Below are 12,479 nucleotides of genomic sequence, written 5' to 3'. Positions count from 1 at the left end.
CAAAGCTGAGAACTATGAGAGTTAGAAAAATAAGTGAAAAGCAGTTTCTGATATACCTGCCCCTTTAAAAATATTTCTTACAATTGTCTTCTTGTATATAACAAAACGTTCTTTTGAATGAACATGCATAGGGAATACCTGTTGCAGAGATTAGTGAAACTCCAAACAAAATTGCTAATTTAAATTTAACTCTCCGGCACTGTCCCATCATCTTTTTGCAGTAGTAAAGGTTGGTATTGCTCCCAACAGCCATTCTTGAAATGTTTTCAGGCAGAAATGTGGTTGTAAATTGACTGTGACTATTTGACAGGAATTTATCTCCAGGACTCTGTTTTTTTGAGTTGATGGTAATGTGACGGAATTTATTTGTTAAAAATTCCAACAAAATGTTGTAGGTATTGTTTGTCTGACAAATTGACCTTTTTTGAACTACTGTGTAGTTCAAGGTAATCGGGTTACTTTCTGACTGAATTGTAATTAGTAATTTTATTTAATGACAGTGTAACAGAATTGTGTGCATTTTCAGGGAGCTGGACAGTCTCATACAGTCTCCACATTATGTCAAAGGAGAGAACCATCTTCATTTTGAGGGAGGTGTAAAACTTGGAGTTGGAGCATTTAATCTGGTATGTACCGACAGTTCTTCTCTTGAGCTGAAGTCCTGTAACCTCCTGAAAATGGCCTTAACTGAAATACCTGGGAAGTTCTGCTGACATTAGTGTTACTAATCATAGAGTTAAAATTAGGTTTGTGCACTGATGCTTGCAAGGTTCCCAGTCTCTGGTCTAAGAATGTCAGATGGAAATACACTTCAGAAATAGAGAGACTGCTGCCCACAATGTGGGCAACGCCGCTTTGTGTGTGCAGACCCACTTGTACATCTTTATGGAGAGATGATCAACTGAGAAATCATCTCGTGTGGTGTGGGCTAAGGGCGTGTTCTTTGAGGATATAGCCGAGTGTCAGTGCCCAGCTTCCAGTAACGGTCTTCATTAGCCAGATGATCAACACTTCTGAGGTGCTTCTCAATGAGAAGAGACTCACTGGGATATGGGGGTAGCTGCTTGTGCTTGTTGACTTCCCTCTGCTGTTTAACTGACACTTGGGAAGCGACCAGACTTTTTTATCAGGGCAATTGGTGAGACAGGGTGCATTAGTGGAGTCTGGGGTGTTGCTCAGGCCGTTGTTGGCTGTTGTTGCTTGTGTTCTGGTCAGAAAGCAGCTGGTCAAATGGTACAGGATGGTTCCTTCTCTGTCAGAGAAGCATTGATGCAGAAATAATGATAGTTGTTCAGGTAATGGGTTGCAGGAAGTGCCTGGTGCTTCCCCTTGCTTGCATTACCTTTTGTGAGCCTGGCACATGTCCAAATGTAGATTTACTGTACAAAGAACAAATACGTCCTGTGAGGTATGCACCCAATAGTTACAAAATTTCCAAGAAGTGCTAGGGTTACTAAGCATGAGCTGTGTAAATATATTTCTGTGCAGGGAATCCTTGAGGCACAGGTTCTCTGTATTAAATAAATATTTCTGTTTAAATTCTATGTAAAATATAGGACGTATATACATTTACCCAAGAAACTGTCAGACATAGAAAGATGGTTTTAATAATTTTAGTTGTTATGTCTTGTGTTTGGAAAAGTTTATAGGATGCAGCTGGTAGCTGACAGGCAGAAGGGCTATTACTGGATAAATGTTGCATTTCTTTCTGTAGACGTTGTCCATGTTTCCCGCACGGATTCTGAGATTATTGGAGTTTGTTGGATTTTCTGGAAACAAGGTAAATGTGAGCTAAATATTATTATTGGTGCATTCCCTTCACTCTCAAATTAAAACAATGGAGGCAGGAGTTTCTTTCTTCTTCCTCATATTAGCTATAACCCTCTGAAACACTCTGACTGATATCATATCTACACTGTTGGACTGATGCTTTCATGCAGCTCAATTTTCCTTTGTGTTTTTGCCTGAGCTATTACACTTCAAAGATTGCTATTCCACGATGATACAGTTGTGAAACTTGACAAAGACAATGACTAATACAATGATGTTGACATATTTAGTTTTTTAGTTACTGGTCTTTTGATGTATGCTTGTGCTTAGAAATCCATAGCCAAAAGCGTATTCTTAGCCTTTAATAGCTTGCTGAATAGTTACTGTCGTTATGGTATCTGAATGTCCCTGACAGGTTCCTGCATGACATCCAGCTGGGAAAAAAAAATCCATTAAATTTCTGACTTTTTTTTCTCTGTGTCTTTTAATAGCGACTGATAACTTGAGTGTGGCACCTAAATTCTCTTTGCCTAAAAGAGTAAGTGCTTTTTTGCCTAGAGAGTAACCAGTCTGACCTGTTGTTTGTGCGTACAGTTTAAGGACAGAAGTTTAGTAAAGAAGCACCAGTAAACTCGCATGAGTCTGAATTATTCTGCAGGGTGGAAGCACAGAAAATGGTAATTTAGTTTTTGTGGATTTGTTTTTTCAGAATAGGATATTAAATTGATGGGAATATCTTGACCTTGGTACCTTGTACCTCCCCTTGTTTCTCATTCTATCATCAGAATATGAGAGTCACTTAAAATGGGTTCCAGGATTAAGAAAATATAGTCTGTGTAACCAAAAGCATTTATTTAGTAAATACTGGGTAAGGTAAATGTTTGATGTCCTGCAAACACAACAAAAGCTGTATAAGCAAGTTAAAACTTAACTCTTTTGTAATGCTTTCTATTTACAAAACAAATTTCAAAGAGCAAAACGTTTCCTTAATCAGAGCTGCAACCTTAGGTGATAAGTGGATGAGCATCATCAGCATTTTATTAGTTTACAGGAAGGATCTTAGATATGAAAATAAAATGTCTAGTTTAAAAGCAAGGAGCTTTTGGCAGAGCGTGGATTAGAAGTTGTGAATTTCCAGGAGCTGACCAGGAGCTGTTTCACAAGCAGTAGAGGTGAAAATCAAGTAGTTCTACCTGTAACTGACAAAATCAAAGAGCCTGTAAAGCAGAATATTCTCTTAGAGATCTAAGGGCAATTCATGTACCAGAAGAATTCTGAGGATACTTTGCTGAACACTCATTACTGCAGATGAAAATTGTCCCTAATTGAATTTCTCTTGTTTTCTTTTGGCCCTGGGATTTCTTGCATGGCTATGAGTGGGCTGATATTTGTGTTGATGAGTCAGCTCCTGTTCCAGTTTTTTAATAACTCACTGAAGCATGACCTAGATTACCATTAATTTAAGCAAAAAGCTGCTGTCTGCACACTGTAAAAAAGGAGTATTTTAACCATGTTGGTCAAAGTTCATTGGTAGTCATTTGTTTTAACATCCTAAAAAAAAAAACCTTTGTACACTTCACGTTTGTGAGTCAGATGCCTAAAGCCAAAACCAAAATTGCAATTGCATTTGCAGTCCTTTCCAGTGGCTTTCCAAAGCTTGCAAGAGGAAGCTGTTCCCTTGTCACAACCCGGAGCCACACGCTCGTGTCTGGCCCTGACAGCGGGTGGAAAGTGGATTCGTTTGTCTGTGTGGCGATCTGGAGGCCAATAAGGTCACTCCCAGGGTGAATATCAAAACAGTATTTATTTCTGGCTCCAGCAAACCTAAACCCTCGCCAAAGCCAGCTCTGGGGCCTGACTTCACCCCAGCGAGGGAGAGCTGTGCCTGCTCCTGCACTGCCCCCCGCTGAACCGTGGCACCACAGACAAGCTGGTGCCACAAGTGGGTAGTCGTCAGACAAAATGTTTAAGGCAAATAGATAAACACAGTCTGACTTCACATTCCACCCCGTGACTTAAGCATTTGTCACAGAAGTCAAATCGAAAACTCAGATCCGTGTTGTCTGTAGTGGTGACACTTTAGGGTGCATCTTGCTCAGTCGAACGTGCCGCTGCATCACCTCCACCCAACCGCAGCCAGCTCTGGGTCCGGAGTCCACCCAAGCAAGAGAGAGCGGTGCCTGCTCCCACATTGTCCTCCTGTGAACCCGACACACAAGCAGGCAGTCTTCAGGCAAAATGGTTAAGGCAAAGAGAGTTGACTTCACACCCCTGCAGTACAGACAGGAGTCCGGAAGGTGAAAGAAGCCATGACAAGGAGAGGGAAAGCTTGTCATGTCCTGCACCCCATCTGGAAGAAAGGGATTTTGAACACATCCGTGTTTGATCTTGCAGTGTTCTCCATTAAATGCTCAGGATGAGCATCAAATTGAGCAAAATACCATGGTTAGTGCCTTGAGCTGTTTACAGTTTACCTGAGAGCTGCAGTGCAGTGCTTGCTTTTGGTATGGGTCATGTGCTTATTAAAATTTGATATAAAATTGGATTGTGATATCTTCCACAATACTAATCTGCCTTGAAGCTAGCAGATATGCCCCTAGGGACTCTTCTCGTCTTTCAGATATGTCATGTCTGATAGTAAATGAGGACATGCCCAAAGCTGCATTACTTCCTAAGCCATTTGCGGGCACTGTGGATAACATGATCAACTTAACAGGGGTCTGGAGTCTCTAAATAGTAGGTGGGATAAGATCAAGAACGTATAAAACTAACCTGAGGCCGCGTTTGTTCCCTTCCAGTCCAAGATGCGCTAGTTGTGGCCTTCTCACTGTTCAAGTTCCTTTCCCCTGAATCGTTAGTCACAGTAGGGGTTCATTTGTGTTTGAGGGCATATACCCTGCATTTGAGCATTGAAGTTCAATGTAGTTTTGCCCAATTTCATGATAAATTTTTTTTGTGGGCAAAGGTATTAGATGCCGTTGGGTGTGCTGTGCTGGGGAGGCATCCTTCCTCACTCGCTGGGCAGTAGGTGTAGTGTGTGTCCTATCTGCACTTTGTGTGTTTAATAGTAACTGACTTACGATGTAGCGTCAAGAGTCCTTGCACTCCTATATAAGCATTGACCCCTTCTTACTGACTCCTTTGCCAGGTCTCCTGCTAATATTTACTATTGTTCTTACTTTGTAGCCAGTTACAAATATGTGCTGCTAAACTGCAGAAAAGTTTGGTGTGAGTGCATCATATGTTAAGTTCAGTTTGTCAAGAGGGCAGGTGACAGCATAATTTCAGGGAAAGGCAGGGAAACTTTGAGAGAGAACCAATTTCTTTCAAATGATACTTTTTGATGTGGGAGGACATTTTTCTCAAAGCAGCTGAGCTGAAGAATATTTTTGATGTGTCAGTAATAACGTGAATTCCAGTTTCACACTAAGCATCTTTTTGAATTGCATTTTAGACTCTTCTGCAAATTTTAAATGAAGGTTAATATAAAATTATTTCATGGAATACATTCAAATGTCCTGTCTACCAGTTTAATAAGTCAGTTCTTCGTAAAAGCTGTTAGTAGTATCCATCCTACTCACTAAGCCTGCAAGTCATGGGATGTGAATGGTGACCTTGCTTTGCTTTCATTGTCAAGATCCCTAATTAAAAAAGTGCTTTGCAAATATCATTCAAGAGCTTTCACTTCAGGAGAGTAGATGGATTTTAGTCAGTGACAGCTGAAACAAAGAGGAATCAATCTTGTCTGATAGTGGTTTTGAGTATCATCCTTTTTCATCCTTCATTCGCTGTGGGAATCCCCACTGCTTATGGGGGCAGTCCTGAATGACAGAGCATTGGATGTCCTGGGACAAGGATCAAATCACTGAGTGACATAGTGACAGTTTTGGGAATTAAGAGGTCATGGGACGTTATGAGCAACTTGAACAGAAAGGTGAGGGTTATCGCATCGCGTCACATTTGTCTCTAAGAAGTGTCGTTGCTCCCTGCTCTGCATTATATCTTATGTCCTTCAGAGTAACCTTTTGCATGAAAACAAAACCTAGATGTGTTAATGTCATGTATTTTGGAGAAATTATGAGCACTTATTGCCCCGTTTTATATTGCAGCAGTAAACCCTGTAATAGACTTTGGGTGGAAGCTTGTTCCTGGTGTTCTGGGATAACTCAAAGCACCTGTGGCATAGGTGTGGGAGATATTTTTGGATTATTTATGGTTAGAAGGTGCGTCATAACAATTAAATAGAGTATACTGACTTAATGACTGGCATTGGTGACTGTAGTTTGTTTACAGAATTTCTCCTTAGCCTCAAGTAGTAGCTGCATGTGATTTGGTTCCAAGATCATCAGTTTGATCCTCAGTGAGGTTACGTGGTGGTGTTGCCCAACTCATGACACCTCACTTAGCTGATTAGGTTTGTTGGCTGATCTCTATAGACTGCCTGTGGAAAAAGAGTAGGTGCTTGGAAAGGTGATTCACAGTGCCTGACCTAGTCTTCTGTGCTGAATTTTCCCTTGGAGGAGTGCCTCTGTCTCTGCCAGCTGCAGAGGGAGCCAAGAGAGGCTGACCAAGTATGGCATCTAAAACATGTTTCCCAGCAACACACTGCATCATCCTCCTTTCCTGGGAATCTCATCATAACAAAAGCAGTTTGCAAGAGGCTTTTATGAGGAGAAGCAGGTTTGTTGCAGCCTTTTCTGCAAATAGGCATTGTAATACTAATAACAACTACTTCTAGATGGTTTTTTTTTCAGACTGTGTCTGCTGATTGTATTCTTAATTTAATATAGAAAGTTTGGGGTACTCAAGTGGCAGAGGGAAGCGTAAGCATTCTTTAATACCTGTACTGGATAAAATAGGATTATAGACATACCACAGAGTGAACTAACTTGCTCGGTGAGCTTCCCATACCAGTTTAAGAATTTAGGCTGAGCTATGCCAGATTTGCAGCCCTCTTCTGATGAAAGGACGATGTTGTTAATCCTGCTTTCCAGGATGCAGTTCCGTGTAGGGTGCGTATGGGTTGCATTCCTTGTCCATACAGATGATAACTTTGTATTTGGCTGTATTAAAATCCATTTTTGAGACTAAAAAGCATAAGTGAGACCAACTTGACTAATGATTATTCTATATGACTAATAAATTTTGTTTCTGTATCATTCTTGGTGCTATTCACAAATATGATTGGCATTCTTTTGATATGTGTTTTTATATTATATGGAAGATATCAAACTAGTACTGATGTTGATGAAGGCTCAATGAAATATCCAGCCTGAAGATTTTTCACTTAAAAAGAAAGTGTGCTTTGCAAATCTACTTTGGAATTTTTTTTCTGCCAAAATTCATTCCATGGAATGTTTTGTCTTACTTCTACCTCGTTGTAGTGCTATTTTTTAAAAATCAGTATATTTGTGTGTTTCATCTGGACAGTTTTAAAGAAGCTGAATGTATCGGGTTTTCTTACTTATCTGTATCAATCAAACTTTTGCTCTCAGAAAATTAATTTGGCTTTGTTTTGCCGAGTGCTTGATTTTCATTAATTCACTGATTTTCAGTAATGATTTTACTATCTTTTGATTTCTTCTGAAGTGACATGCAATTGAGTATTTTCATTATTTTGTCTAGGCTAGGTGTTATACTAACTGACCTGTAAATATGTGTGCTAGTGGCGCCTTTCATTATAACAGTAATTAATGTAATAAATTAGGATTTTTTTTAAAAAAAACACAAAATAACTGTATTTACATGAGCAAGCAACCACACTCATTAAGTAAAAAACCACATGTATGATAGAAGGGGTTTACACAGTACGTGGTAAAGGTGAGGTAACGTAACACGCTTTTTGGCAAGGACAAACAAAAGGTGAAAATCTGTGTTGAGGTCGTGCTCCGAGTGCTTTCTCTGATACCCTGTGCAGTGGCTCCAATAGACATCCATCCCCCAGGGTCCCTATTTAAGTGTAGCTGGTTTGAAAGGATGTCCTTATAATCACATACATCATGTTCCGGTAACTTTCCATTGCAGTCATGGTGTAACTTTTAAACAGAATTGTCCCTAGCACACAATGGTTACCTTACTGTGTGTATTTACTAGTAGGTAGATCTCATGTTTTATACATTTGCATATTTATACTCTTGTTGTTGTTATCATGGAACCAGACCTACAATGGGCTGCTAAATGCTGTTGCCTCAGGAGCTTGAATCCTTAAAGTTGGTTATCCATCACACTGTCATTTAATACTAATACAGCATTATACTTGATTGCTTTAGTTCTTCCCAAAGGGAACAGAAATATTCTTCTTTTATCATATTTTTCCACTTGTTGTAATGGGCCAACATCATTGCAAAGATCCTTTTGTTCTTAGCATACTTAAAAACATCCTTTTGCCCTGTCGTCTTTTGCCTTGCTTAGCTGCAGATTTTTTTTTCTTTATCTTTAGCTTGCTTATGCAGTGAATAACAGCAAACATCGATACACTGCACAATGCCTTGCATTTCAAAACTCTGATTTTTGTTTCTGGAATGCTGTTCAGCAGCACTGGGATGATGGTGATAAGTTGTCTCACGTTCTCTTATGTTAACCGTGTAAGACATCCCAAGTTGCTGCCCTGTCATCGGATGTTTTCCAGGCTGAGCAGTAACGCCACGAAAAACCATTACATAACTTTGTATGTGTATTTTTATCTCCGATAGCTGTTTAAGCAATGTTTGTCAGTGCATTTGGGGAATTTGGTGAGTGAGCAATCTGTAGGGGACAGTGCGAAAGTTAACAGATTAGCAAAACACAGCTTTGGTTCTTTTCCAATACTTTGTCCTGCTCACCTCTGTTTGTACAGGAGCATGGTCTGCTGCAGCTTCAAGAAGGAGCATCATCATACAGCTTTAGGTCGGTGCTGTGTACCATGCTGTTGCTTTGCTATCATACTTTCATGACCTTTGTGTTAGGTAAGATTGTTTATAATAACTCTTGGATTTGATTAGTTCTTGTGGGACACAGGGGAAAAAGATAATCCCATCATCTATTTGTTAGTGAATTGTTTGTTCATGGCTAGATTAAGTATAACTCATTTGTGGATAATTTTACAATACATAACTGAAGAGAGTGTCTTAATCTTCAATATGGAGGTTTGTTTAACACATTGGGGAGATGCTGGCAATAGCAAAGGAAATTGTGAGATCTAAATCAGTCTTCGGTAGCCAGGTGCATTGTTTGAGAGGTTAAATTAATGGCTGTTAGTGATGACTTTGTGAATATTCTGTTCACATTTATATGTCATCCCTGACTTTTTTGGGAGGTCATGGCTTCCCGCTGAGGCATTCTTCCCTGTTGTCTCCTGCTGAGGCAATCTACAAAATGTGTTTGTGCATAAGTGAGTTTTCCAGTCAGCAAGCATGATGGTTGTTCAGGTCTTCCTGCTTGCTGGCTTAGTGCAACACCAACCTGTATTTATGCCTTACTTATCAGTGAGAAGAACGTACATGCTGGCCAGATGAGGGTGGCTAGTTGGTACCTTGCATTCCTGTTTGTTTTGAGGTTTTTTTCTTACTATTTTTTTTATTTGCAATTTATGCATTCTAGGGACAGGAAAAGGAAATGTTGAGGAGGCAGAAAGACTGCTTAAGCCTTACTTGACTCGCTATCCAAAGGTAAAATAAATCACAGTTTAATTTGATATGATTGTTTATTGTTTTCTTGTCAAATAATAAAGACCTAGACTGTATGGTCAGCTTGAAAACTGTTTTAGAATACTTGTATTTTTATTATTATTTATTACAGGGAGCCATATTCCTGTTTTTTGCAGGCAGGATAGAAACACTAAAGGGCAATATTGATGTGGTAAGTAATCCTTTTGCTCTGGGGAAAGTAAGTCTCAAAAGCTTTAGAGCAACTCCAGGTACAGTGTTTCCTTTTTGTCTAATGCTTCCTGTATGTGATTTATAGTTAAAGAATTACAAACTGGAGGGTTGAAAACTATTTTGACTAGCTTGTTCAACCAGCTTTTTTTGCTGCCCTTCTAAATTTATTGTGATAATGTAGTCTGTCAGTATTAATGACACAGTTTTCTCGTTGTCTTTCTTATCCTGAAGCAAGCTGTGCTTTTAGTAACACCCAGTGGTAATCCTGTCCCTTCAGTCTGGGTGGAGAGTAGTATAAGTCTTGAAAAAATTAGGGAGGTGAGGAATGGTGTCCAAAATACTCTGAGACAGAGTATCAGCTGGCATGCAGGGCGGTATCTCCCTCAAAATCTTTGGAGCTGCAACAATAAATGCCAGCTGAGCATCTGTCCTCTGACTTTAGTTTCCTAATTTCCCTAGACACAAACTTTCATTTTGCCTGTGTTCAGGCCTTAATGTAACTTCCAGGAATGGGGAGCTCTGTGGCAGGGAGTAAACTTGCTTAACACCAGGATGACTGCAGTGCCAAGGATCTTGTGTGAAACACACAGATGTGATTTTGGGGAATACTGGGCTGTTAATAAATTGGAATTTACTGGAACCATGGAGGCAGATCATGGAGCCCCAGTGTCTGTTACAGCACTGGTGCATGTGCCTTTGCACATGATTAAGGCAGTGTTTGGAATCTCTGTGTTCAGGCAGTCAATAGATATGAAGAATGTTGCGAGGCTCAGCAATACTGGAAGCAGTTTCATCACATGTGTTACTGGGAGCTGATGTGGTGCTTCACGTACAAGCGCCAGTGGAAGATGGCTTTCTTCTATGCAGACCTGCTAAGCAAAGAAAATACTTGGTCAAAGGTAAGTAAAGTGGAATCGCAGGGCAGAAGGCCCTGTTGTATCTATTAACTTTCAACCAGGTTGAGTTGACTTTATATAGCTTTGAAGCTTTTGTAGCTTTGGAGCTTTAGCGGCTTTGAAGACGAAGGTTGTAAAACAAAACTTGGTCTCCTCTGGCTCTTATAGAATAATGTGAATTACAAACATTCAAATCTGAACAGATTGTGGGCAAACAGGAATCTTTTGGGCCTGACTTGTAGATAAAGAAGAGCTTGTTAAAGGTGTTCTGCTGTGTATTGACTGCCTGTGTCATCAACACATTGCAATTAATGGTCCAAGTTCTTTCACTATATTATGGATGTAAGCTTTTTTGGTGAGGCTAGCTGTGATAATAAATGTGGTTAGAATTCTGAGGTGCCTTGCCCTGTGTATCTAAAAGGGAGAAGCTCTTCCATCCAAAACCCTGGTAGCTTTCTTCCCTTCTTCTGTCAGAAGGGATTAAGACTAGTTGTATGTGGTTGATTGGAGGTTTATTGGTTTTGTTCTTCTTAATGTGATCAGACTGTATGTGTAGGGAAAGTATCATATGCTGTTTCGCTACACATGGTACGTACTGGCCAAGTGGAACCAAAACCAATGTAAGGTCCAAGCAGCCAGGTGAGAGCAACTCTCTCAGTGCTCTCATTCCAGTGAAAACTGCGGTGTGGACACCCTGTGCCTCTGGAGATTCCAGCGTGTTCAGCCAGGCACGTTAGTCTGAACAGCTCCCTTGAACTCCCACAGCCAGGGGTGCACCGCCTGGCTAATATCCTTTAATATCCTGAAATGCTGTGGGATTCATATTAACATGTATCCTTTTAAACCATATGTAGAGTTTTATACTGTATTGATGGGGCCTTAGACAGGCGGAGAAGATGCTTCCTGTTAATATTTAATCTACAGTGCAACATCATAGTAGCAAACTATACGAGCTAAATGAAAGATGGTCATATATACATGTGGCTAGATTCTAGTGTAAATAGATAATCAAACTTAAAATATTCCAGAAGACTCCTGAAACTTATGGTTATTATTGACTCCTTAAGGCATTGCTCAAGAACTCGCCAACTATTATTCTCTGCTGTTGCAAGAGTTGTAATGTCCTCTGTTTCTTTGCTTTCCTTGGTTACTGGATGCATGATTGCTCAGGAATCCCTGTGAAATCAGTACTTTTCATAATCGGAGATCGTGAAACCTTTCAAAACTGTTTTTTAGAACCCAGTATTTGAGATACGCTACCAAGTTGTGATTGGACTTAAAGCTAAACCCTGACAACTATGTAGTGTTTTTTTTTCTCAGAGCATGACCTTTTCCTAAGTTTTCTAGCATGTATTCCTAAGAGTAATAAAAATTCACTTTACACAAGCATGACATTTGTTCTTGGAATTTGGACATAAACTATAATCTGATACAAAGCAAACAAAGACATACATGATAAAAAAATTTCTGCATTCCACTTTCTAAAATAGTTGTCTCCTGCTTAAAACTTTCTAAGAGATTATGTGTGTTTGTGAGCGAAAGCAGCAGCTTCTTTTTTGCTGCCCTTTTGTGCTTTATAGCAATAATGGTGATGCTGTAAATTCATTTTTCTTTATAGATATTCTTGATTGCATTTGCAGGCTACTTACATTTACATGAAAGCTGCTTATCTCAGTATGTTTGGACCAGATGACTGCAGTCCTTTTGGAGACAACGAAGTTGAATTATTTAGGTAAAATTTGCTGACCTCCAGTTACAATAATTCCCTACCTTTTCATGTCACAGTGTTGAGGGGAGAGAGGCAAAATTATTCATTGTGCAGGTCTGTGCAAATAGCTTTTGGTTGGTAAGAAATTGCAGAATGAAACATTCTTTTAGACTAAAGTGGATCCTGAGTTGAGACATCAGATTTCTCCTGGCCTTGAAATACTTCAGAGATAGGATATTAGGTCTGTCA

The 12,479-nt window shown here is 39.7% G+C and overlaps 2 protein-coding genes across 4 annotated transcripts in view; one reads left to right on the top strand and one right to left on the bottom strand.

Annotated features, from left to right (window-relative positions):
- The window catches only part of TTC39A (tetratricopeptide repeat domain 39A), a 38,969-nt gene that overhangs the window by 16,054 nt on the left and 10,436 nt on the right, over positions 1–12,479 (top strand). For all 3 annotated transcript variants that reach the window (XM_069863118.1, XM_069863119.1, XM_069863121.1), the window contains 7 exons: positions 527–626; positions 1,715–1,780; positions 8,606–8,714; positions 9,349–9,416; positions 9,547–9,606; positions 10,364–10,525; positions 12,163–12,254. In XM_069863118.1, the coding sequence (XP_069719219.1) occupies positions 527–626; positions 1,715–1,780; positions 8,606–8,714; positions 9,349–9,416; positions 9,547–9,606; positions 10,364–10,525; positions 12,163–12,254 (657 nt within the window). The remainder of the gene's footprint in view (positions 1–526; positions 627–1,714; positions 1,781–8,605; positions 8,715–9,348; positions 9,417–9,546; positions 9,607–10,363; positions 10,526–12,162; positions 12,255–12,479) is intronic.
- Positions 1–12,479, bottom strand: part of OSBPL9 (oxysterol binding protein like 9) — a 185,899-nt gene that overhangs the window by 167,623 nt on the left and 5,797 nt on the right. The window lies entirely within an intron of this gene.

This window comes from Phaenicophaeus curvirostris, chromosome 8, assembly GCF_032191515.1.
Source record: "Phaenicophaeus curvirostris isolate KB17595 chromosome 8, BPBGC_Pcur_1.0, whole genome shotgun sequence".
In the NCBI taxonomy this organism is placed as follows: domain Eukaryota; kingdom Metazoa; phylum Chordata; class Aves; order Cuculiformes; family Cuculidae; genus Phaenicophaeus; species Phaenicophaeus curvirostris.
Note: the sequence above shows the minus strand (reverse complement) of the source record. Positions and strands in the feature narration are given on the sequence as shown.